The sequence below is a fragment of the Primulina eburnea genome, unplaced genomic scaffold, assembly GCF_022965805.1.
Source record: "Primulina eburnea isolate SZY01 unplaced genomic scaffold, ASM2296580v1 ctg567_ERROPOS1600000+, whole genome shotgun sequence".
NCBI classification, from domain to species: Eukaryota; Viridiplantae; Streptophyta; class Magnoliopsida; order Lamiales; family Gesneriaceae; genus Primulina; species Primulina eburnea.
The window spans coordinates 873,609-886,936 of NW_027331355.1; the positions used below are offsets into that span (position 1 = coordinate 873,609).

At 37.9% G+C, this 13,328-nt stretch overlaps 1 protein-coding gene across 1 annotated transcript; it reads left to right on the forward strand.

Annotated features, from left to right (window-relative positions):
* The first annotated feature begins 497 nt into the window (after positions 1–497).
* LOC140821439 (protease Do-like 9) lies at positions 498–13,039 on the forward strand. Its single transcript, XM_073181935.1, has 9 exons — positions 498–1,092; positions 2,872–3,071; positions 3,155–3,335; positions 9,811–10,002; positions 10,768–11,000; positions 12,003–12,104; positions 12,200–12,250; positions 12,360–12,464; positions 12,557–13,039. The coding sequence occupies exons 1-9, from the start codon at positions 516–518 to the stop codon at positions 12,653–12,655; spliced, it is 1,740 nt and encodes a 579-aa protein (XP_073038036.1). The 5' UTR covers positions 498–515; the 3' UTR covers positions 12,656–13,039.
* Positions 13,040–13,328: the final 289 nt, after the last annotated feature.

The following is a 13,328-nucleotide window of genomic DNA, read 5'->3' on the forward strand; positions in this document are numbered from 1 at the left end:
AAATAATAAAATAAAATTATTCTCATTTCCCATCTCAACTCTTAAATCAGAAAATTAAAAATTCACCAAAATAAATAAATGAAATATTAATCAAGTAATGATGTGTAAAATTGTAATAAGAAAATCCACAAATCATATTAATGTGTTTGTAATATTTGTTGTTCGTTCAACTAAAATAATGAAATAAAGTTATTTTTATTTTCAATATCAATTTTTAGATAGAAAATTGAAAAGTCACATAAATAAATAAATAAAACATTAATGAAGTAATGGTGAGTGAAAGAGTAGATAAGTAAAACATTAATGTAGTAATGATGAGTAAAAAGATAACTAAGTAAATTAAATATTCAAACTCACGTATTTATAGATGTATTTATAGATAGTATTGATTTCGAAATAAAAAGTATTGGGTTTCACACAAAGCCCAAAATGTTACTTAAGCCCAAAATATGGGCCCAAAATGATATTTCCAATTCTTTTAATTAGATTCTCTCCATTCTGCTTACAATTCCATCATGTGCCAGGAAACCAAATTAAAAAGGAAGCGCGGTCGCGGCGCCGAATCCCGGCCGCCTGTCGCCGACGCACTCGATAACGGAAATGATTCATCTCCCTCCGTCGCCGCAGTCTCCTCCGAAAATGACGTTGTATTTTCAGTCAGCAATGTGGAGCTCATCAACCCTAGTTCTCCCAAAGCCTCCCAACACCACCTCCGACGCCGAGGCCGCCCAAGAAAAATCCCGAAGCCCGAACCTCCTGCTACTTCAAAAACCCTGGCAATAACCACTCCACCTATCCCTAATGGATCATTGTCAGCTGCGCTGATTAACGCGGATAGTGTAGCTAGGGTTGTTCCCGCCATGGACTCCGTGGTTAAGGTCTTTTGTGTTCATACGGAACCAAATTTCTCTTTGCCATGGCAGAGGAAAAGGCAGTACAGCTCGAGTAGTAGTGGGTTTGTTATTGAAGGGCGGAGAGTTTTAACCAATGCCCATTCTGTGGAGCATTATACACAGGTTAAGTTGAAGAAGAGAGGCTCAGATACTAAGTATGTGGCTACCGTGCTTGCCATAGGGACGGAATGTGACATTGGTGAGACTTGCTATTTGTTCTGTTGATTGATGAGTGATGTATCATATTTTCCTAGGGGGAATTGATTTTAAGTTGATTAATGTACTTTTAAGCTGACTATTACAATAAAATTTGATCGTTAGATTCTTTTCGTTTTGCTGATTGTTATTGTTTCCTCAACCTATCTGGTTCCAGCCTGATTTTATTGTGATTGAACTTGTCGATGTTGTGAATTACTTGTGACCTTGTGAAAGAATTCCAGCTGGAGCCTTTTCGAGTTTAGTTCACTCTGTTGTCTCATTTACCTTTGGGTAATCGAGAGTGAAAACAAACTTCTTGTGTTTGTAGTAATTTAGTTTAAGGAGAAGTGCCAAAATATTATTTCTTTCTTCTAACTCTGTAAATCCAAGGTAAATATGTCTTGTGTTTTGGTGTTCTCGCCATTGTATAATTTCTTTGTAATTGAGTGCAAACTTTATGTTGTGTTACTTGTAAAAATCCAAAAACTCGTGTGACAAAATTTGAAAGAAGTTGATGTTATGACATCCACATTGGTGTTCAAACACGTTGTGGGTGTTTGGGAACCCCACCACGACGGCTTCTCCCACCCCAATTCTGTTTTATTTTTATTTTCTTAAAAAAATCATCTACCAATGGTATTTTTCTTTTTAATTTTTTTGTACCAACTGTATATTAATAAAAAATCTGAAATTATATAGAAAAAACGTAAAATTTCCAATGGCTATTGTATGCAATTGTGATTTTTTCCTACGTGTATTCCTTCATTTCAAATTTATAATAAAATTTTATTTTTAAATAAATTCTACTCGTAAAATGAGATGAAATAATTTTAAATAATAATAATTTTTTTTAAAAATAATATTATTATTTATTTTAAAGAATAATAAGTTAAATGGTGTAAATATAATTTAAAATTATTTGTTTAATGTATATAAGAATAAAGATGGATGAGTGGACATTGAAATCCATAAATAATGAGTCTTGATGTTAAAATGAATGTGAGAGAATATATGTGTTAATATAATGTGTTTTTGGCATGTGAGTTCCACGTTTTTTTAGTTGGTGATGAGTGTTATAACTCTCACCAACGTGGATGGTCTTGCTGAGCTCATGTTAGTCTAGATGGGATTTCTCCTCAATCGTGAAGATTCCAATCTTATAATTTGGAGAAATTTATATTTGTTATTGTCCAAGTAGATTATGACCGGACATTATAAAGAATGCTTGGGGCATGGAGTATAACATTCATGACTTCGCTTGAGTTAATGAACAAGGTAAACAATTTGGCCTTTTCAGTTACAAAATGTTGTTGGGCCTTTGTGATGAGGCGCATATTCTATGTCAGTATTTCCTATACATGGTCATAATGGACACTGTTGAGTACCTGATATTAACATTAGGAGCCTTAAAGGCCATCTGGAATGAGAAAACCTGGATAGATGCATTATCATTGTTTCTAGAAACATGAAAGAAAGAAAGTTCTGGTAGAAAAAGATGTTTAAATTGGAAAAGAAGCGTGTAAAAATATGTATATTCCTCTTGATTTGTAGGTAACTGGTCTATGAAAGGGTCTCGAGAGGGAAAAGTGGATAACTTGTTACTGCTAATATGCGAAAACGAAATTTTCAAATAACTGTTTTCCCTATGGAATTTTAATATGCTTCAGTGACTTGCAGCTAATACCTTACAGTTAAATGACAAAAAAGGATAAAATACATGTATAGAAATATACAATAGATCGGATTAGTTTATGAAGTTATTTTGCATGCGATGATGCAGCCATGCTCACAGTGGAAGGTGATGAATTCTGGGAAGGGGTTTCACCTGTACAATTTGGGAATTTGCCTGCACTACAAGATGCTGTGACAGTTGTAGGTTATCCAATTGGAGGTGACACTATCTCCGTGACAAGTGGAGTTGTGTCACGGATAGAGATCCTTTCTTATGTTCATGGCTCCACTGAACTTCTGGGGTTACAGGTAGGTCATTTCTGTTTCAATCACAATTATTAATAGCTGTCGGAATGAATTATACCAATTTATTTCAAATTGTGGTTTTGCAGATTGATGCTGCTATTAATTCTGGGAATTCCGGTGGACCTGCTTTTAATGACAAGGGAAATTGTGTGGGTATTGCATTTCAATCACTCAAGCATGAAGATGTGGAGAATATTGGTTATGTGATACCGACACCGGTCATCATGCACTTTATACAAGATTATGAGAAGAATGGATCATATACTGGTAAGTTCATTGATGGAATTCACCTGAGCCGATAGAATTTTAAGAACCAATTACAGTAATATACTTTGGACTTTTGTATTGATATGATGAAAATAACAAGAAAACAACCCCAGAGATGATCTCTGCGCAAATATTCTCCCTAGCCACTGCTAGTTACAACTCCAATAACAAAATAACAAAATGATTCTTCTCTCTTCTCTCTCACCTTTTCTACTACTCCCTCCCCCCATGTGGCTCTCCTACCTTTCTCCTAGAGTTCACATATTGGATCACGGGCCTTTGTTTCTTCAAGCCCACACAATCTATGCCCGTATCATTAGCCCCCCCTTTGAAATCCACCTTGTCCTCAAGGTTGTGGTAAATTGAGTAATTAATACATCTGCATCCTCCCAGGTGGCCTTTTCTGCTCCGCGCCCAACCGAGAGTAGTAATATTTGCTCTGTCCCTCGTTTCCTGAACCGTTTGGCTAGAATTCTTTCAGGTTCATATGTGATAGCTGGATCTTTCTCCAATCCTTCTGGCAGCTTTGCTTCACCCTGTTGCTTATTGCCCAATGCTTTCTTTAAACAAGACGCATGAAAAACTGGATGCACCCTTGACCCCAACGTAGCTGTAACTTATAAGCAACATTTCCTACAATTGCCAAGATTTAAAGGGTCCATAATACCGTGCAGTTAACTTCTGATATACCCTCTTGCAAACAGATTGTTTTCGGCGTGGCCTTAATTTCGGAAAAATCATATCCCCAACTTGGAAAGAAACATCATTTCAATGGTTGTGGGCATACTTGATCATTCTCTATTGAGCTCGCCAGCTCGGTGCAGATTAGATTTTAACTGTCAGAGCAACTCATCTCTATCGTGAAAATCTTGAGCAACTACAGCCACCGATGTTTCTCCTGGTAGATATTGAATTAGGTTAGGTGATTGTCTTCCATATACAGCCTCAAAAGGTGTCATGCCTGTGGAAGAGTGGAAAGTGATGTTATACTAATATCATGCCCACAGAATCCATTATGCCGATCCCTTAGGTTGCTCCAATGCGAAGCATCTCAGACAAGTCTCCAAATAAGAACTTCAGATTGTCCATCGGTTTCCGAATGATATGCATAACTCATTTTGAGTTCGATCCCCTGTAAGCTGAACAACTCCGACCATAAATGACTCAAAAACACACTGTCCCTGTCACTAACAATCGTCTTGGGAATATCGTGCAATCGCACCACCTCCTTTACAAACACTTTAGCCGCTCCTCTTGCTGTATGAAGTCTGTCTTAGAGAGTATCCACCACCACCATGATTATCTCGAAACCTTTGGACTTAGGCAGCCTTGTAATGAAGTCCATTGCCAAATCGTCCCAAATTGCCTCTGGTACAGGTAGTGCTTGTAACAAAACAGCCGGTGACTTAGCCATATATTTTTGTTGTTGGCAAATGTCACACTCAGACACAAATTTGTACACACATTATTCCGCATTCCCGGCCAATAGAAACTATTAGCAAATTTTTTCAAGGTTCGGAAAGCCCCAGAATGGCCTCCCATAGGTGTAACATGGAACTTTTCAATCAACTTAGGCACCCATACAGAATTCTGTGTAATGACCACACGGTCAACCGCACATTAGCCATTGAGTAAAAAGCATGGTTACCAATTCCTTCTCTGATGTCTTTAATAACTTCTTACAACATGGGATCACATTCTACCTCCAATTTGAGTTCTTCCCATTCCAGCCATACCGGACAGAATTGTCAATTCACATCCTGACCCATGCTGCACGATGCATCAGCTTTTAATGAAACATCTACTACTGAGTTTTCTTTTTGTAAGCTATTTTCGAAAATTACAATCAACACATGCATTTTAATAGATTATTTACTACCAGAGAAAAATACTGCAGGTAAATAATTTTAATATCGTCAAATTCCTAAACTATGGTTTTAAAGGAGCTCAAATGTAACATCCAAAATCCTTCTAAATCATCAACGCAATAAAGATGAAAATGTATAAAAATAAAAATGTTTCAATCCTGACTCATAAACATATAATGCAAAAAACGTATAGTCCTCGGGTTAACGTGCACACACCCAGCTCCGCCTACTCAAGTCTTCGGCGCCTCCAGTCTTCGCATCAACATGCACATCTGCATCATTCACACCTAGTGAGTCTAAAGACTCAACACACCTGAACCGTGATAGCAAGTACGTATACATAACATGCAATAGTGAAACGTACTGTAATTAAAATACATTTCATGATCTTAAAAGCATGAACTTAAACATAACATGTCAAAGCATAAACATATCCATAACATATCACATCATATCCACATATACATCTTCATTTTCTTTTATTGAATTCAGTTCATTAGTTGTGACTTTTGTATCAGCTCTAATTCGATGGATCCATTTACGTATAACCGCGGTACCCGACGGCGGAGACATAGCGATAGTTTTACCCATCCACCGAGCCTTGGCCTTACATGTTCGTGTTCGTATAAGTTACAACCAACTCCCTTCCTTCAAAACATGTCATCGTATTTATCACATATGAAAATCATGCATATACGTACAATTTCTTAAACCAAGCATGCATCATATTTTCATATTCATAATAAGCATAAACATTTAAAACATACGATTTTGGTGATCAGGGCGCTGCCAGGAATGCTGACTCGACGCGGGTGCAAAATGACCATTTTGTCCCTTGAAACCCTGATTGACCATTTTACCTCTGGACCTCAAAATTTCGACCCGAAGTAAACCAGACTTATTAAAACACCTCAAAACATATTTAAAATCATTTCTTAGAGGTAAACTCGAGCCCATGCAAGAACTTCTATAATTCGTTTTAAAACTTGGATCAGGGTCCCGGTTTTAACCCGAAACTCAACCAAAACTTTCTAAACTTAAACCATGACTTGAACCTACATGACCGGCCCTTGAACCACTTGTTTCAGACCACCATAGACCCTCGAAAATGACCGAACAGTGGCTGGAAAATTTCTGCGTAACATATCTGAACCCTAGCGCCCCTCTTGACCACCCTATTCGATCCTAGGCCCGAACCAACACGTCCAGACCTTAGCCAGCCACCCTAGGACCATGACCACACCCAGGTGCACCTGACTGGACTACCCGCAACGAGCCATGCACACAAGAACGCAGCATCGCCCGATCAAGCTTCCCACGCGTCCACACGCTTAATCGCCACGACTTGCCCCTAACCCTTCGAACCAGCCTAGCACTGACGGCTGACCTCCCAGGACCCTGACTCAGACTCTCCACTGTCTGAACCACGGCTTGGAGCAGGCCTGCACACAGCCACCTTCACCCATCCCTCGATCGAACCCCCTCCTAGCCCAAAACATAAAGATCCAATTGCAACTCTCACACAACCCGTTCTCGATTTGTTCCTTATGCCTATGCACCTTCAACTAGACATGTTTGAGCCTTCTACCCATCAATCCTGCCAGCCCCTTGCAACAAGAGTCAAAAACATGAGAATCAATTCATAAAAATCGGTTTTCTCCATGAACTTGCATTCGAAACTCACATAAAACATTAGAACGACAATAAATCATGCACAATCAATCAAAAACTCGTATTATGGTGTGAAAGAAGAGAAAATGGAGGTATCGGGTATTTACGCTCGAAACCTCGATACAATTGCGTAGAACGGGCACCGAAGGGATGGGGAAGAGTTCTTATGAATTATTTTTGAGAAAACCAAGCACAATGGCTGCTGAATTGCCACGAGCTGCTGCTGCTGGGACTTGGGAGGGGCGACCGAGTGCAATGAGTGAGGGGATTAGGGTTTTGGGGTAGGGTTTGTTATAATAAGATTGTATGATGGGGCCCTTTAATTAAAAATAATTAGGAGGAGTAGGAGTTTAGTTAAAAATAATTAGGAGTAAGAGTTTAGGCTCAATATAACTTAAAGTAGGTTCATTAAGCCCAAAACACCATCGCAAAATATTTCATTTAAGTATGTTTGTTCTGCTAAAAATTACATACCGGTTTATGAATCGATGAGTAAAAATACCCTACCAAGGCCCATTATTTAAAAATCACACATATATACATCATATATTAAAAAATTAAAAATAATTATTTAATAAAAATATTTTTCTCTATCTGTCTCCGGTTTCCGTTCCTCGTTCGAGCGAGAAATACTGCTAAAAGTCCTAATACATGAAATCTCAACATCCATGAAATAAAATACCTATCCATGCCATGATCATGTATTTAATGCATTAAAAATAATTAAGCACATATTTTAGCAAAACCCTAGATTGAATGCAGTCATGTTACGTAGTTCGAATTTCTTAGACCTTACAATTAATCTTCTACTGTAATAGGCTCTTTGAAGACTTGTAGTTAGTCATAATTGTGAATTTCTTTCCTAATAGATACGGCCTCCAACGTTGGATTGCCATTATCAGAGACATCAACTCCTCAGAAGTAGATTTAGCTAAGGCCCGAGCTGCCAAAGCCTTACTATAATATGCAATGGGCCTCCCCTCTTGAGACAGAATTGCTCCTATCCCCTTTCCTGAAACATCACACCATCACAAGTTTTTTTATTGAAATCAGGTAACCGCAAAAGCGGGGCTGTGCTAATAGCTGTTTTTAGCTGCTCAAACCTCTGCGCTTCTAAATTCCATTTGAAATTATTCTTCCTCAAAAGTTTATTTAAAGGTTTGGCTATCATCCCATATCCCTTTGTGAACATTCTGTAATATTTGGTTAATCACATAAACCCTCGAATGCCCTTAACATTTAGAGGCGTAGGCCATTTCTGCACACTCTCGATTTTTTTTATCATCCATTGACACTCCTTACCCGGAGATTGTATGTCCCAAATATTCCACTTTTAGCCCAAATGGACATTTCTTTCGATTCAACACTAACTGATGTTGGCTCAAAACTGTCAATATGATGCCAAGATGCCTCAAATGATCTTCCCGCGTAACACTGTAGATTAATATATCATCAAAAAACACTAACACAAATTTTCTTAAGTATGGGCGAAGTACCTCATTCATCATCATCTGAAAGGTTGCCGGTACATTTTTTAGCCCAAATGACATCACAAGGAACTCTTAATGCCCCGAGTGTGTCCTAAAAGCTGTTTTAGAGACATCCTCGTTTCGTACATGGATCTGGTGATATCCGGATTGCAAATCAAGCTTGGAAAAATGCCTTGCCCCATACAATTCATCCAACAACTCATCCACCACTGGAATAGGATATTTATCAGCCAGAATTATGTCATTTAGGGCCCCGATAGTCCACAAAGAACCTCCAGCTACCATCTTTCTTTTTAACAAGGATCACATGGCTAGAATACGGGCTGGTGCTAAGCTGAATCACTCACCCCTGCAGATAGCCTTTATTAACAAAGAACCTCCAGCTACCATCTTCCTTTCAACCCATTTGTGATTCGCCTCCTTCTTCATTTCCTTCAGAATGGGGCAACTCCTCGTGAATGGACTGTTTTGTAAGCTTGGCCAGGAACACTTTAATTTCCGATATTTCACCCACTGCTTTGTTGGGATTGGCTATGTTTCCTTGCAATTCCTTGACCCCTCCTCTCAGTTCGGATATATCTGCTCCCACATTTCCTTGCATCCCGAGGAACTCTTCCTTCAAACCCAGCACCGAATTTTCCAGTGCCTCAAACCTTACTTCTGATCTCGTAGATGCCATGACTCTTGCTCAGGCTATCCGGCAGATCGGACCAATTTAATAGAATACACCCGAGCCGATAAAATTTAAGAAGCAATTACAGAAATATAATTTGGAGTTTTGTACTGATATGATAAAAATTTCTCTTCTCTCACTTTGCTCCTGCTACTCCCCCCACGTGGCTTTCCTAACTTTCTCCTAGAGTACACGTATTGCGGATCATGGGCCTTTGTTTCTTCAAGACCTCACTATCTATGCCGCCCGTATCATTCACTGAGATTACCTCACTTATTTCATTTCAATCTCTCCTGTTTTTTTGCGTTTGACTTGCAGGTTTTCATGGGTTGTTAAGTGAACAAGTTGATTTATATTGTATTGTATAGGATTTATATTCTATACCTAGAAGAAATGGTTGACGCATTACAGAGAAATTGTAGAATGTCAAGGTGCTTGTGTGAGATTCAAGAAGACAAGTTGACATAATTGCGACTTGAATATGCATTCCATGATTCTGATTCCTACATATCTAAAATAATGTGCTCTCTCACAACTAACTTTTCTGTTCCCCCAGTCTTAAAACCAGTATTGGTATTAGGGTAATTATTTAATTTATCCGACTTGGATACTTGAATAAGCTCTCCGTGGTTATCATTGACTTAAGAATTAAGATTGAGTTCATCATCTTACATGCATAGATGACGTTGATGTGAAATGATTAGCAGATATATCTCGCACTTGAATTTTTCTTGAGAATATATTACCTGAATTATTTGAGTGCTATGTGTTAGGTTTCCCTATTCTTGGGGTTGAGTGGCAAAAGATGGAAAATCCGGACTTGCGGTTGTCCATGGGGATGAAATCTGATCAGAAGGGTGTTCGTATAAGAAGAATTGATCCCACTGCTCCAGAATTCAAGGTTTTGAAGCCATCAGATATCATTCTCAGCTTTGATGGAGTTGACATTGCGAATGATGGAACCGGTAAGATCCAGAGAACAGTTTCTAGTGGCCCTTACATAATGACATGTAAAATGCTAACATTTCATCTTTGTGCTTAATCATGTGCTTCTTTTATGAAGTTATCTTTGGTGATCAATTATTCTCAAGAAACTTAATGTTGAAATTTTCATGCTTGACATTGAATGGAGAATTGAGCTCCATCAAGGAGGAAAGTTCATAAAATTCTATTTAATGTCACTGTGAATAACTGATGGTGACTAGACCTCTGCAGTATGCATATCTCGTGTAGTATAATATGTTGCATTTCTGAAAATCATTTTCAACTGAGAGTGAGGTGGCCGGTCTGTATGCATATCAATGGTTAATGCAAATAATTGCTATCAGATGTCATGGCTACAATGTCTCGTTACCGTGTCTTGTGGTGGGTCTTGAATGTGACTTTTTGCATATCGGCGTCTGCCGAAATATGACTCCTGTTATGCTATTCTTGTTTTCTCAAAGTATCAGGTAAATTTCATGTGTCCCTTTGACTTAACTACTTGAACATGCTTGGGCAAACATGCAATTTGTCTGAATTATGCCCTCTTCCCCACCCTGGGGAATCAATGCAAGGGAGTAGTCAAAGCAGTATTACTTATATTCCCTTGCCACATATATGTTTCTCTATTGGGTACTTCATTCTGTACTTGATTTACAAAAACCCCAAGCTTGTCTCGTATTTGTTGTGATTGTTGTGACATTTCTTCAATTGATGATGCTCCTTATATTACTTTTGGTCTCTTGCAGTTCCATTTAGGCATGGAGAGCGTATTGGTTTCAGCTACCTTGTGTCCCAGAAATACACCGAAGATAGTGCCTCGATTAAAGTTCTTCGTAATTCTGAAATTTTCAAATTCAATATTAAGCTTGGTGCTCATAGAAGGTTGATTCCAGCTCACAACAAGGGAAGACCTCCCTCTTATTACATCATTGCTGGATTTGTTTTTACTACTGTTTCTGTTCCATATTTTCGTTCTGAGGTGAGTATTCCATGTTTGTTACAGCCTTCAGGTTCTCCTGATTCTATATATGCAATGTAAATGTCATTTTGAGCTTCTGACATCTTAAGTTCACAGCAACTAGAAGTGTCTTTAATGCAATATGGATTGTGCTGTACACCTATAAAATTTTGTCGTTTCCCATAATTTTAACTTACGCAAACGTGAGAAACATGATATTTGAGCTATGTAAATTTGAACTCCAGTGGGATAGCATCTGTACCAGATATTAATCATGGACTACTATCCTTTTACTTTTTAATTTGATGTCTTTCAAAACTGCTCTTTTCAAAGTAATGTTTACCTTTTCTTTTCCCCTTTGGGTTGATTTCTTATGATAATGGGTATGTGCTTCAGAAGCAAGGGTTAGCTGTGTCGTAGTGGTACAGATTTTGATTGCCAGCCCTAGTGTCTTATCTGTGTTGGCAGGCTTTTTGTCTAGCAGCTAATGATCACTCAAGCATCAAAATATTTCATAATTGGCATGGCTTTTTTGGCTCTGGAACTTGTCTGACTTTGCATTGTTTGTCAAGGTTCTAGCCATCAAATGAAGAATTCCCTTTCCTTCACCACCTTCCTCTCCCTTGATTTATTTTTCTTCAATGTGTTCTATCTTAATGCTTAAATTTGTCCCTCTTTCGTTTTGAAGAGGTATTCTTGTTGATTTTCAGCTTGGTGTTTGACAGCTTCCATGTTTAGTTTCTATATAATTCCTCTTGAGATCCATTTCTATTGACTCCTAAATTTGGAGATCTTGTGTTCTATGCCAAAAAAAATCTTGTCTACTTGCTTAATGCTAAAACTTTATTTGTTTCTCTCTTTGGCTGTGAAGTTTGCATATACCCATGATACTCAAGATTCCAATGTCTATTCTATTTTTTCATTAACGCTGATTACAATTTTATATGTTATTTTAATATATGAAACAAATAAATATAGTCAGTCATTTAGATTTGTTCTCACTTATTTCTTCGGAACTTCCAGTACGGAAAGGATTATGAGTATGAAGCTCCAGTCAAGTTACTGGACAAACTCTTGCATGAAATGCCTCAATCTCCAGATGAACAAATTGTTGTGGTTTCTCAGGTGCGCCACATCACTATAATACAGAAACCATTTGTATTTTTTCTAAGAAGAGTGTTTCTCACCCTTGCTTCTTTGTTATTGCAAAATTATTTAAGGTGCTTGTTGCTGACATCAACATTGGGTATGAAGATATTGTCAATACTCAGGTTTGTGGTTTGATGACAGTTAACTCATTCTAGGAGTTCAATCGCTGCAAGTAATTTGTCATCTTGCCTATTCCTTGATTATTATTCATTATGTTTCGTGTCTTGTTAGGTTCTTGCTTTTGATGGTCAACCTGTGAAGAATTTGAAAAGCTTAGCCAGAATGGTAGAAAGCAGCAATGATGAATTCTTGAAATTTGATTTGGAATACCAGCAGGTGGATCTCTTTGTTCTTTTGTAGTGTTGGTGTACTATGTCAATTTATATATCCTGTTGCAGTATATTTTAACGCAATAATATTTTGAGCAGATTGTCGTCCTCCAAACAAAGACTGCTAAAGCGGCAACTTTGGACATCCTTGCAACACATTGTATACCGTCAGCAATGTCAGATGATCTAAAGATTTGATATCACACCATCTGGGGATCTACATCTACTTTCCAATTGGATTGTTGAAATTTCATTCTTATATCACATCTCTGTTTTTCTTGGTGTTGGGAGGCCACTTTTTCAAGTACCTACCAGTGAAACTATTAGCTAGCGACTTTCAGGCGAGTGAAGCAGGCTGTCGCGAACTAGGCTCTTTGAGTTGTCTGTATCTGCCGGTTAGAGCCGTTTTAGGTGAGGCGAAGGGGTGATATTTTTTGCTTTACCAATCCCCTCTTAAAAATAACTGCAGATTTAAAGTCAGGCGTTCCTTTGTTTTGATGCCAGTGTTTGTGTTTCTTGATTCGTCACAAGTTGAATATATAATGGTTAACTATGCAATTCAAAAGTTCTGACTTTTAGCCAGTACAACTGCTTATTTTTGTTGTTACTCGAACTAGTAATCTATGGTATATCCTGGTAACGTTGGTTGGATTTCATAGAACAAATAGCTTTCTGGTTCTCTATCCTTGAAAAATTCCTTAAATCTCATTTGATTTACTTAAAAAATATAATTTTCATATTTAAAATTAGCCTATTTCCCTAATCCGATCAACCTGGTTGGTCAATCAGTTGATTTTTTTAGGTTAAGAGGTGGTGGGGTTTTTGTGTACTATGTTGTGTAGGGATGAGTATTCTATTACTTTGGTTACCG